Source organism: Pristis pectinata, chromosome 1, assembly GCF_009764475.1.
Source record: "Pristis pectinata isolate sPriPec2 chromosome 1, sPriPec2.1.pri, whole genome shotgun sequence".
Lineage (NCBI taxonomy): Eukaryota > Metazoa > Chordata > Chondrichthyes > Rhinopristiformes > Pristidae > Pristis > Pristis pectinata.
Window position 1 is genome coordinate 35,606,620 of NC_067405.1, and position 17,191 is coordinate 35,623,810.

The 17,191-nt window shown below is 37.9% G+C and overlaps 1 protein-coding gene across 1 annotated transcript in view; it reads left to right on the forward strand.

Moving 5' to 3' along the window:
- Nucleotides 1-1,447: 1,447 nt before the first annotated feature.
- slc38a11 (solute carrier family 38 member 11) overlaps nucleotides 1,448-17,191 on the forward strand; it is a 39,021-nt gene continuing 23,277 nt past the window's right edge. Inside the window, exons 1-6 of the mRNA XM_052027907.1 lie at nucleotides 1,448-1,466; nucleotides 2,133-2,207; nucleotides 2,326-2,460; nucleotides 3,695-3,760; nucleotides 8,696-8,802; nucleotides 10,976-11,055. Of these exons, the coding sequence (XP_051883867.1) occupies nucleotides 2,147-2,207; nucleotides 2,326-2,460; nucleotides 3,695-3,760; nucleotides 8,696-8,802; nucleotides 10,976-11,055 (449 nt within the window). The 5' untranslated portion in view covers nucleotides 1,448-1,466; nucleotides 2,133-2,146. The remainder of the gene's footprint in view (nucleotides 1,467-2,132; nucleotides 2,208-2,325; nucleotides 2,461-3,694; nucleotides 3,761-8,695; nucleotides 8,803-10,975; nucleotides 11,056-17,191) is intronic.

Below are 17,191 nucleotides of genomic sequence, written 5' to 3' on the forward strand. Positions count from 1 at the left end.
CCCCACCCCTCCCTTCCACCCCTCTGGAATTTGTGTTTCTTGGTTTTGGACACACTGGAAGTATAGGATTAGCAAGTGCTCAGAAACCTCTCCAATCAGTTAATGTCAAGCATCATATGCTTTTACAAATCAATGTTTGATATCAAATGCAAATTTCTGAAATTAGACTTTAGACACCTTTGATGTGCTAGATGGTGCTGCATACAACTGTAACACAAAACTGGAAGTAAAAAAAATAGTGAAATTGAGATTTCCTTGCCTTAAGAACTTTTTATCATTTTTTCCCTTTCAAGAGTGTTAAAACTCGTCCTGTGTTTTTCAGTTGTTTATTTAACTTGTAGCTGTCATGTTCTTTGTATACTGATGCACAGTGGGTGGAGGAAGAAAGAGGCGAAATCCCCCCCCCCCCCCCCCCCCCCACTCTCTGACAATGGAGCAACCCAGTTAGACCCCATTCTCATAGGATTCATCTGGTCCATTGACTGTGGTCTGTGAGTTTCAGTTAACAGTTCACAAAAGCAATTGTGATGTATTGCAGCGTACATTGCTTCCCTACTCCAAGAATACTTTAATTTTACTTCAATACTTAGACTTCTTTGCCTACTGTCTTGTTTTATGCAAGTCTTGCCAATATCTGTTAAAAGGATTTTTTTCCACATACACCAAGTTTCTTCAAAGCAGCAAACAATCTGCTGGAGAAACTCAGTGGGTTAAGCAGCATCTGTGAGGCGAAAGTAATTGTTGACATTTCAGGTCAAAACCCTGCATCAGGAGTCCTGCTGCTTGACCAGCTGAGTTCCTCCAGCAGATTGTTTGTTGCTACAGATTCTAGCATCTGTAGTCTCTTATGCCTCTGGTTTCTTCAAAGGGCCACTTTTTTGTTCCTTTTTATATTTTTGGCATTTCTTATTTAAATTTCCAAAATGTTTTTCTTAATTACACTTTCTTTTTGACTCAGTCAGTTTGTGTGTCAAATTTTGACCTTTGCCTCTGTCCTTTTATTGCTGGTTACCATGTCTTCTACCTGAAACCTGCCCATTTCACATTCAGCCTATTAACCATTTTCTTTTACTTCTTTGGAACTGTTATCAGATTCCCCTCACTCTCTGTGCTTTCCTCATCACCCTGCAAATTCATTTCCTCTCCCTGCCTTTATCAATGTACCAGACTTCAGATTCAAAATATCAGGAGCCCCAATAAAATCCCCATGTCCAGAAAAATAATTGCTTATTATTATATCTTGGTTTTACCATCTGAGTGTCAAGTTGGCAGGAGGGATAGCACGTATTTAAGAGATCCACCAAAGTTACATTTCATTGAAATCAGGTGATGATGGTGAAATTCCTCCCTTCAAACTTCCAGCAAGGAGCGCTAGGTAGCAATTGGTAGCCTGTATTAGAAGTGAGGTCGATTGCTTCAAATGCTGACCCAGCTGAAATCCATCTCTGTACAGAATGGAGTGGTTGGTGGAGGAATGGAGGTAATGGTCAAAGCATACTGTTCCAGGATGGTATGTTACAGTGACTTGCTGCATTAACCACCTGAGGCATTAGGAAAGCCTTAATATTGTTTTTAAGAAAGGAACAATCAAGACTTTAAGGATACATCATTTCCCCAAAATATTGCAAAACATTTTGATCATAGAAGTGCTCTCTATAAGCTTCTACAACATTATAGTTATTGACTATGATATATTGTGATACAGGACACAGTAGGTGAGTATTTAGAGACTTGATTTTTAAACTGTGTAACTCATAAATAATGCAGTATCCACCAACAAAATATTGATCAAATTTTTGCCATGATGTTAATGTATTCTGATTCTTAAATCCAAGTACTGGACTGCATAGTAAAATGTTTTAGTAATATTGCATGAATGTGAACTACTTTAGAAATTAGGTAGGCTAATGATACTATGGTTGAATGTGTTTATTTCATAATTTTAGTAAAGAATTATTGTGAGTTATTTGAGAAAATGCAAGGTTGATTATTCATAATAGAGATAAATTTCCTGCACTTTATCTGCTGGTTGTAAAAGTGAAAATCTTGTTTTAAAAATTAACCATGAGCACTTATTTTTAAATGTGCATCTATTTACTATTCTTAAATTACTTTGCATTTAATGTTGTCAGGACTACCATACTCAATGAGACAAGCTGGTCTTCCTTCTGGAATACTGCTCCTTATCATGGTTGCATATGTAACAGGTAACAAAGTTTGTGAATTATATTTTTAATTATTGCAATATATTTTAAATATTGATACTTTAAGTTTAGTATGACATGCATCCTAAACTAATGGGAGATATTTTTTCTGTTCTGTCAGATTACTCTATTATCCTCTTGATTAAAGGAGGGAACCTATCTGGAACAAGCACCTACCAATCTCTAGTGAATAAAGCTTTTGGTATAACAGGATATGTGATTCTTTCAATCCTCCAATTTCTGTATCCTTTCATTGGTAAGAACTTCATTACAACATTATTTGAACATTAATTTTTTCAAGATAACAAGCGTAAATTTTGCCTGTAGCAATCAAATGTGCATCACAATTAATTTAGAGAATGTAATTAGAGCTATGTAATTTTCTACATCCAGAAAAATATGCCTTTGTATCTTTTGTATAGCTATAAAGGAACGTAAAGAATAATAGAATATATGAAAAGGCATCAGCAATCCACCTGGCAATAATACCTTGGATATGCCATGTTCCATAGTACCTCATGAACCACTCTATCAAAGTTTTTGCCATGTACTCATCCAGTTCTATTGAGCCTGCCCCATTGACTTCCAAAACATTGGTGTAAGGTTGATTTTTGGAAAATTTGTGGCCTAGAAGTTCATTTGTGTCAGTGGGCCTGCCACTGCAAAATTTAGTAAGGCCAAACACGTTGGGCACAGGTGTTTGTCTGTTGCACACCTTTGGCAAGTCTGAGACTGGGACTCATGTGGTTGGAGATGGGACCAGTAGTCAGGGGCCTAGGTCTGGAGGTTGGAGCCTTCAGGGGTGATGCTGTCTAAAAAACAGCATCCGTGCTCAGCAGAGGTTGTAAGATCTGGATCTGAAAGTAGTTAAGTTTGAGGAAATCAAATCACGGGGAGTGTCCTGAGGAAAGCATGTAAGTTCAAAGAAAACAATAAATAAGTCAGCTTTCCAGAACCAGGGTGGAGCTGCTCTGGAGACCCCTTTTAAATAATTCTGCTGGAGTGGCAGCAGTGCTATTAAAACATGATCGTCTGAGGATGCTAATGCTGGGTGCTCTTTGGAAAAAGTGGTGCCAAATTTCTTGGGCAGTGTTGCAAACACAAGGGTGATTCATGGACAGGAGTTCCCAGTTGAATTTCCAAAGTGGTGCAATTTGATCTGGAAGTTGCATTCTATTCCAGACATAAGTGTTTGTTTAAGTAAAGGCAGTACTCTGTGTACTGATCTTTAAACCTGTAAATTTACTTTTCACTATATCTAGTCTGAGCCATCCAAAAGCTGAGCTTTAACTTTGCATGTAGTTCAGAAGTAAATAAGATTTAACTAATATTTATGATCTATATAGTGTATATATATTAAAATTTTCATTAGAAACTCAAAGAGAAATTAGATCATTTAGATTTCTAAATGTATCATTATAGAATTTATTCTGTTCCACATTTGTTATGAACATGAATTCACTTTGTAAAATGCAAAATTTAATTTTCAGCCATGATAAGCTACAACATAATCACAGGAGATATATTAACCAAAGTGTTCCAGCAAATTCCAGGCGGTAGGTGATTATTAAAGGATTGTTTCCTATAGTAACACTGAATACAAGCACTAGGTTGATTTTAAAGTGAAGTGTTAAGATTTGAAATGTACGCATGTAAATTTTAACTCTTACATTTGATGTCCTACTTTCCAATTGGGGAACAAATTTTTTTTTGGTTCTCGTTATGTCCACCATTTCACTGTTAGGAGTACGGAGAGAGAGGGAGTGCCTGAAGTTCTGCAAGAACATCATGAAAACAAGTTGTATTCACCTTGTTTTGTTACATTTCTGACAATGGAAGAAGATATTAGAGACAGCAACCTTTAGCATTAACACCTGAAACTTTCTAACAGTGTTGCGCACTTTTCAGGTTTTGATCTCCAAGGAGGAATTGTTCAAATACGTTTACTGGTTACCCACCCCTATTCACCTTGACATATTGTTCACTTTTCACAAAATATATGAATGTGATATGTAAACAGAAAAGTAATCTGTTTTAAAGTACATAGCTATTGTTTGAAAATTATTGTGCCTGTGTAATATACATTTTGCCCTACTGTACTACCCTAAGGAAGGCCAATGCAATCTTAGCATTCATTTATTCATTCTTAGAGGACTAGAATATAAAAGCAAGGATGTAATGCTGAGGCTTTATAAGGCATTGGTCAGACCATATTTGGAGTATTGTGAGCAGTTTTGGGCCCTATATCTAAGGAAGAATATGCTGGCATTGGAGAGGGTCCCGAGGAGGTTTATGAGAATGATCCTGGGGATGAAAGGGTTAATGTATGAGTGGCATTTGAAGGCTGTGGGCCTGTTCTCAGTGCAGTTTAGAAGGATGGGGGTGGGGGGGGGGGTGGATCTCATTGAAACCTACTGAATATTGAAAGGCCTGGATAAAGTGGATGTGGAGAGGATGTTTCCATTAGTGGGAGCGTCTAGGACCAGAGGACACAGCCTCGGAATAGAAGGACATCCTTTTAGAACTGAGATAAGGAGGAATTTCTTTAGTCAGAGGATGGTCAATCTGTGGAATTCATTGCTGCAGATGGCTGTGGAGGCCAAGTCATTGGGTAAGGGCATCAAAGGTTACGGGGAGAAGGCAGGAGAATGGGGTTGAGAGGGAAAAATAAATCAGCCATGATCGAATGGCAGGGCAGACTCAATGGGCCGAATAGCCTAATTCTGCTCCTATGTCTAATGGCCTTATATTTTAGAGTGGTTTGAAACAAGTGTAACCATAGTGCCATCTACAACAACTTAATTGCAAAAGCTATTGATTTATATAGAGCTTAGGAAAGGAAAAAGACATTATGTGAATGCAGCTTGACTGCTGATCTTGTCAATGTGTGCATCACCAAACTTCAGCTTCAGTCATAAATTAATGAACACTATGTTTTAGGATAACTGTTGTATCCCTTTACAATTTTATGCTGATGGAAATTTACTTATTCATTCATGGGGTCTGGGTGCCACTTGTGTGGAGGCATATATTGCCTGTCTCTAATTTCCCTTAAACGGATTGACTTGCTAAACCAATTCAGAGGGTAGTTCAGTGTCAATCACATTGCTGTGGCTCTGGAATGACATACACACCAGACTGGGTAAAGATAACAGATCTCCTTTCATAAAAGACTATACTGAACCAGATAGATTTTCACAACAAACCTGTAGTTACACAATCACCACTACAAACACACGAATTGTATTTCAGAATAATTAATTATAGTTCATTAACTACATTTCAATTCCCCAGCTGCAATGGTGGGATTTGAACCCTTGAACGTTCGACCAGATCTTCAGATTACTCATCCAGTAGCATAAACAATATAATTCTGTATCCTCCAGAAGAAACCAATGATTCGTGACTCATAGATACTGGTATTGGAAGAAAGAAAGATCAAGATTGTTATCTTTTATTTTTTAAAAATCAAAATGAGGAAATCATGATCCATATTTTAAAAATGAATAATCCAGATGGAAGCAACTAGGATTCTGATTGCAGGATTGGATGACTTGGTACAAAATTAACTACCCTTAAACAAGGTTATAGATCAGAAAGATCTGTACATTTTCTACTAGCCTTCCATTGGAACCTTAAGGGAAAGCTCATGTTACTACCGTAAGAAATACAAGCATAAAATAATTGGCAGCTTGGCCCCCTATGTCTGCTCTGCCACGCTTCAGGATTGTGTACCTGTACTGATGCCTGTAGATGGTGGTTTCTGGAATATAGAACTACCACTGATCCAAATCATCTCTGGCACTGCCTTGTACTGAATTACTGACAATGTTGCAGGCTGATCTTTTGCCTCAACTACAGTTTCCTATACTAATGTTATATTCCTTCATCTCCTTAATATCCAAAAATCTATCAACCCCTGTCTTGCATATACTTAGTGACTGAGCCTCCACAGCCGCCTTATGCACAGATTCAGCACAATCTAGGTGAAGAAATTTCTTCCTACCTCAGTTCTGAATGTCTGACCCCCTGCCGTAGGCCTGTGACCCCTGATTCTAGACACCCCAGCCAGAGGAAGCATCCCACATCAAGCGTTTTAAAAGGTTTATTCTCATTCTTCCAAACTGTAATTCAACCAGGCTCTACTCTCTGATCTTTCACTTGCTTTGCAATGGGAAATCCAGAGAATTTGTGTTGAATTTCAGATCCAAGAGTGGAGACTCATTGCAAGCTGCTCTCTACAGATCTACTCATTACTTCTACTGTAATCGTTCCTCAATGCACTGTGTAATGAATTATTCTGTATGAATGGTATGCAAAACAAATCTTTCACTGTTCCTCGGTACAAGTGACAATAATAAAACAAAACCAAAACCAATAACTAGCGACTGTTTCTGATACTTTTGTTCCTGTATTTAGCTATTTATCTCCATGGTGTTATGGTGTCATAGAGTTATACAGCACAGAAACAGGCCCTTCAGCCCAACTTGTCCATGCCCACCAACATGCTGCCCTGAGCTAGTCCTATCTGATTCTGGTTGGCCTATATCCCTCTGTACCTTTTTTATCCATCTACCTGTCTAAATGTATTTTAAATGTTGTAATTGTACCTGCCTCTACCACTTCCTCTGGCAGCTCATTACACATACCCACCACACTCTGTGTGAAAAAGTTACCTCTCAGATCCCCTTTAAATCTTTTACCTCTCAGATCCCCTTTAAATCTTTTCCCTCTCACCTTAAATCTATGCCCTCTAATTTTAGACTCCCCTGCCCTGTGGAAAAGACTGTGACCATTCACCTTATCTAAGCCTCTCATGATTTTATATTATTCTATAAGGTCATCCCTCGGTGTCCTACACTCCAGGGGGGAAAAAATACCAGCCTATCCAGTCTGTCCTTGTAACTCAAGCCCTCCGGTCCCAGTAACATCCTTGTGAATCTTTTCTGCACCCTTTCCAGCTTAAAAGCATCCTTCCTATAGCTAGGTGACCAGTCACTAGGTGACAACGTAGCAAACAGTATAAAGGAAAGAAACCTGACCCAGAAGGGGAGTCAAATTAAATAATTCTTGCGGCCATCTTTGCACTTTAGATATATTTGCGTATCAGAACATATAAAGACTTGAAGAAAGTGAAATTACAATTTTCGTCCAAGTCAAAGAAGAGTCCCAACCAGTCCTAAAGGCTGTAATCCATAACATTCACAGATTGTGCCACTCTTGTCATTGTAGGCCTCCAGCACTGCCAGTAATAAAGTACCAGAGGTGATCCAGGTCAATGGTTCCACCAACCACCATTTTCAAGCACCAGTATGGTTACACACATCCTGAAGAACATTCTTAGTGATCTTAACATTTTTGAGTCACGGTACACTGATAAGGAGGGCCAAATGTTGGATTAGGGAACGTCAGAACTGTGATACGCTTATTATATAATCACTGCATGCTAGCAATGGGCAGGAATGATCAACTGCATCATTTACAGAATCCTTGCATCCTCTAGACAACTTACTTTCTCACCCAGCTTTGTTCTGTCAAGAAACTTGGATATGTTATATTGTCCTTTCTACAAAGTCATTAATATAGTAGATTGCTGGATGCCCAGTACTGATCTATTTTACAATTCATCACTTGAACATGGATATTTGCTACACAGCCAGAATTTAAATGGCATTCACTTATTGCCCTAGGGAAGATGCTGGTGAGCTGCCTTCTTGAACTGCAGCAGTTCTTGTGATGAAAGAACCTCATAATGCAGTTACATAGGCGTTTTCACCCAATGATTATTAAGATTGTACATGACTTCTTGTTGAAGCTCAGCTGACTGAATAATGTTGCATAAACACCAATGTAATACAGACTGTAAGCTCAGGTGGACCAGTTCAAAACTGTTGTTGCTGATAGAATTGAACAAAAACTGCTGGTCAGTGATTAAGCGAAGCTAATGCCCATTTCTGGTGTTGTGCTTTTCGGGCTAGACTAAATGAGTTCACATGTCTTAATAGAATTCTGTCTGACACTCTGGCTCCTGATTTCACATTCCATTCTGCAACAATGGTTTGAAAACTGTTTTTAAAGAGCTATGTCATTGATTGTTTTGACTTCAAGATTTACATACCCTAATGCTGGTTGTTAGGGTGACCGGCAATTGAATAGCCCCAAGTGTAGCTGGGTGGTAGTAGCATCAGTGGTCACTGGTCAGTGTGACAGATTAAATCATGAGGAAATGGGATTACGCTGAGTGCCTGCATAGACTCGATGGGCCAAAAGGCCTCCTATCTCATAAGGAAATGTGGAAGGAAGGTGAAAAATTATTGTTGTCTATGAATTAAAAAACGGCATGTTAAAGTTGGGCATCTCATATTATTCCACACACTACAGAATGCTAGGCTGTGTTCTGTAAATGGGTGCAATATTTTGTTTGTTAACATGGAATTTAATTTTAAAAGTGTATTTCCTAACATTTCTATATCATTTTGTTCATTTTCCAGTTGGTCCTGAAAACATATTAGCGGAGAGGCATTTTGTGATTGTAATGACAACCCTTGTGTTCACACTTCCATTGTCCATGTATCGCAACATTGCTAACTTGGGAAAGGTGACTTTTACTTCATTACTGTTAAAAGCTGCATTAAATATTTTAATGTAAATAATCTATGCATCACTATAATTGGTTATAATCAAAAATTCTTGGAATATTAATGTTCACAATCAATAAGCAATGCCATGTGGGGAAAGTCTCTGGCCTTCTGCAACTTGTAGCTTGGGAGATTTCAACCTCCAATTGCATGGACCCTGAATGTCTTCCACCTAAACCTGGTTGGAGGTGGGAGCAGGAATTGGATGAAGAGAGGTCCCCACCAACAACCCAAAGAAGCAGCAGAGTAGTTGGGTAAATAGTTATGGGGGAGTTGGAGAGAGGACACTATCATGGAGGGTTTGGGATTGGAGGCCCAGAAATTTCCTGTTCCTCCTTGCACTCATGGAAAACAAAACTTAAAACTAAAAATAATTGCTGTATCAGGCCTATTCAGGCATGAGATCAACATAATAACAAGCATTTTTTTTTCATAGATCCTGGGTTAAATGCAGTCAGATAACAAGGATGTCATTCAAGCTTGTTCTAAACTATTTATAAAAGATCTTGCTGCCTTCTATTAACTGCCACACTCATCTGCTCGAAAGAACATGTCAAAATTGCTAGAAAAACAGTGGGATCAAATGGAGTAACTCACTACAGCTATTTCAGCTGCTTATCTGCCCAGTTTCTGCAGAAAGACAAGTTAATATCAGCTCTTGGGTATTGTAGAAGAAAAGATACTCCATCCTTTTTGACAACAGCAAGAAAGATCTGTGAAAAATCTCTTGCATTCTCTGTAATGGATATTTAAGTGTGTATCCATATCAAAAGAAAAGGAATGTGTCAGGTTTGAATCTGATCTTGTGCTGGCTGAGTTGATCACAATTCTAGTGCTGATAGATACAATAGTTACTTAAAAATCCCTGGTTCATGAAGAGAAAAATGAACTAAGTAGCTATTCTTCGGCACTATTCAGAATCTTTGCTAAAAGTGCATACTGGAAGACTGAATCAAGCTTGCATTATTTTTCTCATCGACAAATTAATGATTTATTCATCATTATAAAAGACGGGATCGCAGGTGGTGTTCAGGGAGCAGCATTTCAGTTGAATGAAATTAAATGTAGTTTATTTCATCCAATTATAAATACATACTAGAAACAAAGTTGTTGAATGGAATATTAATTTACATTATTAACATACTTGAAATATTAATCAGATGTTTTATTCTAACCTGACACTCTTCTATGATTAAACCATGGTAAAGGGTTTTGTTTGGCTTGAGTAAATCATACATGAAGAGTTCTGTGTTGTGTGACACAATTTTAGTTGAAGTGAAATGAATGCCAGACATTTTGGGTTTGACTCCTTCATCAGAACTGAAAAATAAGCAGATACATTGGATCAGAATGTAAAGCCAGAGAAACAAGGGGTTGGGAAATGACAGAACAAGAAGTTGGCAATATGATGTAACAATTTATTTTAGTCAAGTAATAGTCAAAACAAACAAAAAATAAACAACATTAAAGGAAATATGGATGAAAAAAGCCTAGGAAATGAGTGGATCAAGATAGGAAAAATGGAAAACAAATCTCCAGAGAGCTCAGATGATGTAAGTCAACCTCCAAGGCACAGAGTTTTTTTTTTGGAGCATTAATTGAACTCTAGTAAAAGGGAAAATCTATAGGATAGTTACTCTGTACCTTCCTTTACATCATAGCTCTGACAAACATTGTGCCAATTCGTACTCTGAATTTGCACTAGGTGTTCTCCAAGGTACAACATTACTAATCTCTGCTGTAATTGGTTGCTATGCCACGGATGATCAGTTTATTGTTTTATTGCTGAATATAATACTTAAAATAACATGAAACAGGCACAATAACAATTAGCCTTTATTTCAACTGGGTAATGTGATCTGTAATGTGCAATGTTCAAAGCGTGGACCATTTTACACTCTAGTAGGACAAATCCACTTTTCCATAGCTGCCATTTGTTTTAATTGAGAATTTTGGGTTCTTTTTGAATGGGTGACTCTCTCCCTCTTCATGTCAGTCACAGATTATGATCTGGTTCATTTTAACCCCTTATTGTAGATTCGTGGTAGATGAATTATTGTGGAGATTAGAGTGATGGATTGCCATTGATTTTGAATAAATGTAAATTTACTTTTTTTGCATTTTGTTTTCTAGGTGTCATTGTCCTCACTTGTTTTAACTCTTGCAATCTTGGTAATAGTTGTAGTCAAAGCTGCAACACTTGGACCAAGCATGTAAGTGTTTTCATTTCAACACTTGTTAACATGTGTTTTGTTAACATATGCAAGGGTAATTATTAAAGGTTTAAAATAGGATTTAACATTGAAACAACAAAAACAGGAGCAGAAGTAGGCCATTTGGCCCTTCAATTTTCTGATTCTCTATCTCAGTACAATGTTCTTGCTCACTCCCCTTTTATATCTAGAAATCTATCTACCTACTTTTTTTTAAAACCCATTCAGTGATTTGGCCTCTATTGCCTTCTGTACTCGTGAACTCCACAGGTTCAGTACCATCTGAGTGAAGAAATTTCTCCTCATTTCAGTCCTAAATATCTTGTCCTGTATCCTGAGACAGTCAATGAAATCTGTTTGTGATTCTAGTAATGATATTTATTGACAGGAGTCAATATTTTGGATCATTCTGATCCAAATCTGATGATAGTGTTGATGGATGTGCTCTTTGTGTTAGACTTTACACACTGAATTTGCACTAGATGTTCTCCAAGATACAACATTGCTAATCTCTGCTGTAATTGGTTGGCATGCCACCGATGATCAGTTTATTGTTTTATTGCTGATTATAATACTTAAAATAACATGGAACAGGCATAATAACAATTAGAAACCTTTATTTCAACTGAAATAATGTGATCTGTAATGTGCAATATTCAAAATATGGACCATTTTACACTCTAGTAAGACAAATCCAAGCTTAAATCATCAGATGGAGTTATTTTAACAAAAGCACTAAATGAAAGAAAATAGCAATTACAAAAAATTTCATAATTTGTAACACTGAAGATATCGAAGTTGACACCTTTAGTTTTAGTGGTCAAGGCTTTAATTTTCTGACTAGTACCTCTCCTGAACCTGACTAGCATTAGGTGATCACTTAATCACATCTTCCATACTGATCCAGAATTCATATGCAACCATGTTTTGTTTTTTAAGCTAGACAGGAAGCCAGTTTTTTGACCTTCAAATTATCCAGCTATGAGGTCATTTAAATTGACTACCACCATCTGCACCATGGGAGTTCTCTGCAATTATGGAATAAATTGCCCTTTGAACATACTACATGAGGAATGCTAAAATCAACTATTGCTTCAGCTGGGGGTTCTTTTCTCCCCCACTACCATTCACAAGATGTCATGGTGAGCTGCCACCTTAAACTAATGCAAACCGTGATGAAGGTACTCCCACTGTGTTCGTTTTCTTTATTCTATATTACCTTCATATCAAAGTCAAGTTTATTGTCATGTGCACAAGTACATGTATGCACAGGTACAATGAAAAACTCGCTTGCAGCAGCATCACAGGCACATATGGTATCAGCAGCATTCACAAGAAAGGCATAATTAAACAAATTATGACAATTTTTACAAGAAAAAACACAATTACAACAGAGACCATTTTAGTGCAAAATGATCAAAATAGTCATAAGTGTCGCTTAACTGTAGTGATTAGGGTTCTGCCAGTTGGTTCAAGAACTGAATGGTTGAAGGGAAATAGGCATTTTTGAACCTGGTGGTGTGGGACTTCAGGCTTCCGTACCTCCTGCCCAATGGTAGCAGCGAGAAGATGGCATGGCCTGGATGATGGAGTTCCTTAATGATGGATGTCGCCTTCTTGAGGCAGCACTTCATGTAGACACTCCCAGTGGTGGGGAGGGATGTGCCCATGATGTATTGGGCAAAGTCCACTGCTCTTTGCATTTTCTTACATTCCTGGGCATTCAAATTACCGTATCAGACAATGATGCAACCAGTCATATGAAACCATTCTAAATACAAGATTCACTTCAGCATGACATAATTTTTTCCTTCATTTACATTCCTTGAGCAAACAGTTTGAGGCATTGTTACGTAGGCTCCAGCCCCTCAGTATACATTACAGTGGGATCTTAAACTGTGGTCTTTGCAGTAGATACACCAGGTTTCAGTGTGTCCCCAGCACGTAATCCTGCATCTTGGAATGTGCCAGTCTTTGCCAGGTTGTCAGTTAATGCCTGACCTGCTGAGTGTTTCCAGAATTTTCTCTTTTTATTTCAGATTTTCAGAAGCTGCAGTTTTATTTTCACGGACAGCTTCTTGCACTTTAAGACTAGTAAGCTTTGTGCAGACCAGAGGGCACCTTTTGCTGAGCTGATAATGTTCTATCAGCAGTTAATCCTTTTCTCGGTGTATATTTCTATGGGATACAGCTCAAAGCGGAGTCCCATGTGATACAGCAGTTTAGAGCAAACTTCAACGAAGACCACTGCATTTCTTTTCAGACCTCTTTAGCAAATACACATGCCAGAAGATGGATGATGGCCTCACCTCCAGGGTGGCCACATTGAGGGCAACGTGTGGCCACATTGAGACTTCAGCTGTACATGAAAGATAATGATGGGGAGGACTCTTCTCAGCATGGTTTTAATGCTCGTTTGAAGGTTCTGGTGATGAGGCATTCTACCAAATGACTTTGACAGTCTGAGTTGAGGACTATTTGACAGGACCCACCCTCTCCTTTTCCAGCAGGGTCTCATACATTATGTGGTACACTGCCTGATTGAATTATGGCCATAGATGTTCTTCTGCATAAACTTTTTTCTCGCCCCCCAAAAGGGATGGGCACTGCAGCATGTCCATGCTGAGGCAACATTGCCAGACTAATCCTTTTCATCACCAGAGACAGACAGAACCTCAACACCTGGTGAAACATGTTTGCATTGGTTTGGTACAACTGAGTCACTTGTTAGGCTATTACAGAAACAAATTAAGAGACAACCACATCATTGTGGATCTGGAGTCATTTGAGCTTGACTCGGTAAGTACACCAGATTTTCTTCCCTAAGGGACAATGGTGAACCAGGTGTATTTTACAATAATTCTGGTAGTTTGTCTACCATTATTACTGATTTTCCCTTTTAAAAAAATTGCAGATCTGATTTGGTTAACTTAATTTGGTTAAGTTTCCCATCTAGAGTCTGGTTCTTTAGTCTAATCATCTGGATTATTAATTGAGTAAAATATGTAGGGGGCTAATCATAACCTAACTCACTTCACATTGACATGTTCTCCAAGATGCTTTACAGACAATGTTATCTTAGATGTGGATGCACCATTGTCATATGCATATATGGCAGCTAAATTTTGAATGGGAAGACCCCACAAATTACAATCAGATGAATTAGCAGTTGCTCTATTTTTGACAGTATTGGTTGAAGGATAAAGTTTGCTCAGAATGCTGGGAGAATAATGTCATAGAGCATCAATCATGATGTGAACAGGCAGAATTGATCTGAGTTTGACATCTCACTAAAAATTTCAGTTTCATTATTGTGACAGACCCTCCATTCTGTAGTGGTATTTAGATAATTTATTAACATTAGGGACTGCTTTGAAACCTCATTCCTCTGATTCTGAGATGTAGGCTAAAAATTAAGCCAAATTATAATAAAATGTTCACACAATTCACACCAAAATGCCAAATCAGTCAAAGCTTCCAAAACCCAATTGTACCTTTAGACGATGAGTCATGGATTTAACACAACGAGCATTTTCCAGCCTGATGTTTACTTTGATAGTTAACATTAAAGGAAGAGAGCGAAGTTATTTATTCAGCATATTTTAGTTAATAAAACAACTCATTACTTCTAGATCTTGTGTAATAACGTAGTTTTTATTAGCTTTATGTGTAAGTGTGCGTACTGCAAGATTTGGTACATCTGAACCAGCATGTTCATCTTCTTTGACTTTAGATAAAGTTATATATTAAATGAGTTAGCCCATTCCTTGTGCATATTTCATGAATAAATGCTATTTATTAAGGTTGAAAACAATTTCCTGGATTGCAAATGCATATCTTGCTTTCTATGGTCAATGAGAATTTTGAGGACCATTTAACACCATTTCTGAAAGCAGTACAAGTTCAGTTTGTTTACATCCTTTAGTGTTGCAGCCTTCACTTGAAGTACCCGGGATTAGCAAGTGGAGGAATATTGGACCAGTACATACAACACAATTCAGTCCATGCCTTGTAAGTCATATACTGTCCTTACTTAAATATTTCCATTGCAAACGTCTCTTAAATAATGGAAAATGTCTGTGCTGTAATTATAGCTCCCATTGGGAGGAAGCAAGTAGAAATGAGAAGGAGAAACATTCAGAGGGAATGTAGTGAGAAGGGATCATCTCCTCTACAAAGTGTTCATAAGTAGAGAGAAATTTAGGAAAAACTGTTTAAAAGAGAGCATTGCATCAACTGCCTTTAAATTATCTGTTCCACATTCTGCTGAAATTCAGTCATGACAGTTCTGAAATAACAATACTATTTTATGAGGGGACAAAATGGTTATTTAGAGATAATTAAAAATAGATTGAAGAAAATGTGCTGATATTTTAACGATCTCATTCTAAATAAAGCAGAAAACAAACAACTGATTTTTTATGCTTTTAAGTACAATTCAACAAGCAGCATTGACTTAAGTTTTTAACTAAGAACGGCAAGTTTATGACCAATGGAAAATGGCAGGCCTCCCAATCCCATTTCCTTCCATCGAATCATTGCTGCAAATTTATGGACTGCAATAGCTATTTACTTTGTTGTCAATCATTGCAAAGAGGAACAATGATCTAAAGCTGAAAAGAACTGGCTCATTCTTGTTGGATAGAAGTACTGCGCTACTGTTTGGTAAGGATTATTTTGGTTGGTAAGAGTGAAGGTTGAAAGAATTTTACATTAGTTTCATCATGATTTAAATCATTGCACATCTCTTTACAAAAACAGTTTTCCATTTTTTTTCCCCCAGTAAAAGCAATGACATTTTAAAGATTAATGGTTCTCAGGGATAAATATACAAAATAGATAAAGAGCACTTACTTATTCCTAATAATCAGCACTTCCACTTTTCTCCAAATCTGTACCATCTCAGGAGCAAATATACAAGAAGTTGTTCAGTGATTTCAGTGGAGTGACTGGGCTCTACCAAATAACATTGCTGTTATGCATGTTCCCCTGACTGGGATCCTTATGTACTGTACTCTAGGTGGCAGGGACTTCACCTTTGCAAATGGAAACTTGTTCAAACGTACAAGCACCATCCCTAATCTGGCAATTTACAATGGCAGCCAAAGTGCCTATTATGGTGTTCAAGAAAATCTAATTGAAGGATTTCGACACCTCAACATTTCATTGCACATAGAATCCACTCAGGTGCAGGAAAATGTTTGTGCCAAGCTTATGCCCTTACTGCTTTCTCTTTCCAACTGTTAGGTGGCCTATAATTAGTGCCACAGATATATATAGTACTGAAAGCAGCAACAGAACATATAGAGAAAGCACTGCGAATTAGAAACAGGCAGAGATGCAAATGTGGGAAAGGACAAAACTGGAAAAGTAGCACTAAAGAAGATCCCTTCCAGAATCTTGATAATGTTCTTGGAGAACTTCAGCGGTGTGTGCTTCTATTGTAGACACTTTACATGGCCACTGTTTCTTTAAGGGAGAGAAGTAGCACATTGTGAGCAGCTGAAAAAGGATATCTTTACATGGGAAGTGCCTTGCAGAAAGAGCCGGGGCATGATGAAAGCCATGTGCCCCACTGCCACTGAGGAATGCTGCCTGATACAAAATTTCAGCTGCAGCTATTTCTTCAACTGCATCGTGCATCTTGGCTGTGCAAGCATCAGCCCAGAGATACCCACACAGGAGGAAACACCCACTATAAAATAAAAATTATCATCAGAATGAAACAGTGATGAGAATGAGTAGCCGGCAGTGGTCTTTCAAGTAAGTCAGCAAGCCAACTGATTCGGTAGGCCAATGGTATACTGATCTTTATCACAAACAGGCTTGAAGTACTAGAGGAATGAAACTTGCTACAACTATACAGGGCTTTGGTGCAGCCACATTTGAAATTCTGTGTGTGGTTTTGATCTTTGCACCTACGAAAATGTTTGTCTTGGAAGCAGTGCAGTGTGGCCTCATTAGATTGTGTTCCGGGATATTAGGGTTGTTCTGTGTAGAGAATGACTAAGATTAAGATTGGTATTGGTTTATTATTGTCACTTGTACCAAGGTACAGTGAAAAACATATCTTGCATACTGATCATACAGGTCAATTCATTACACAGTGCAGTTACAATGTGTTAGTACAGAGTGC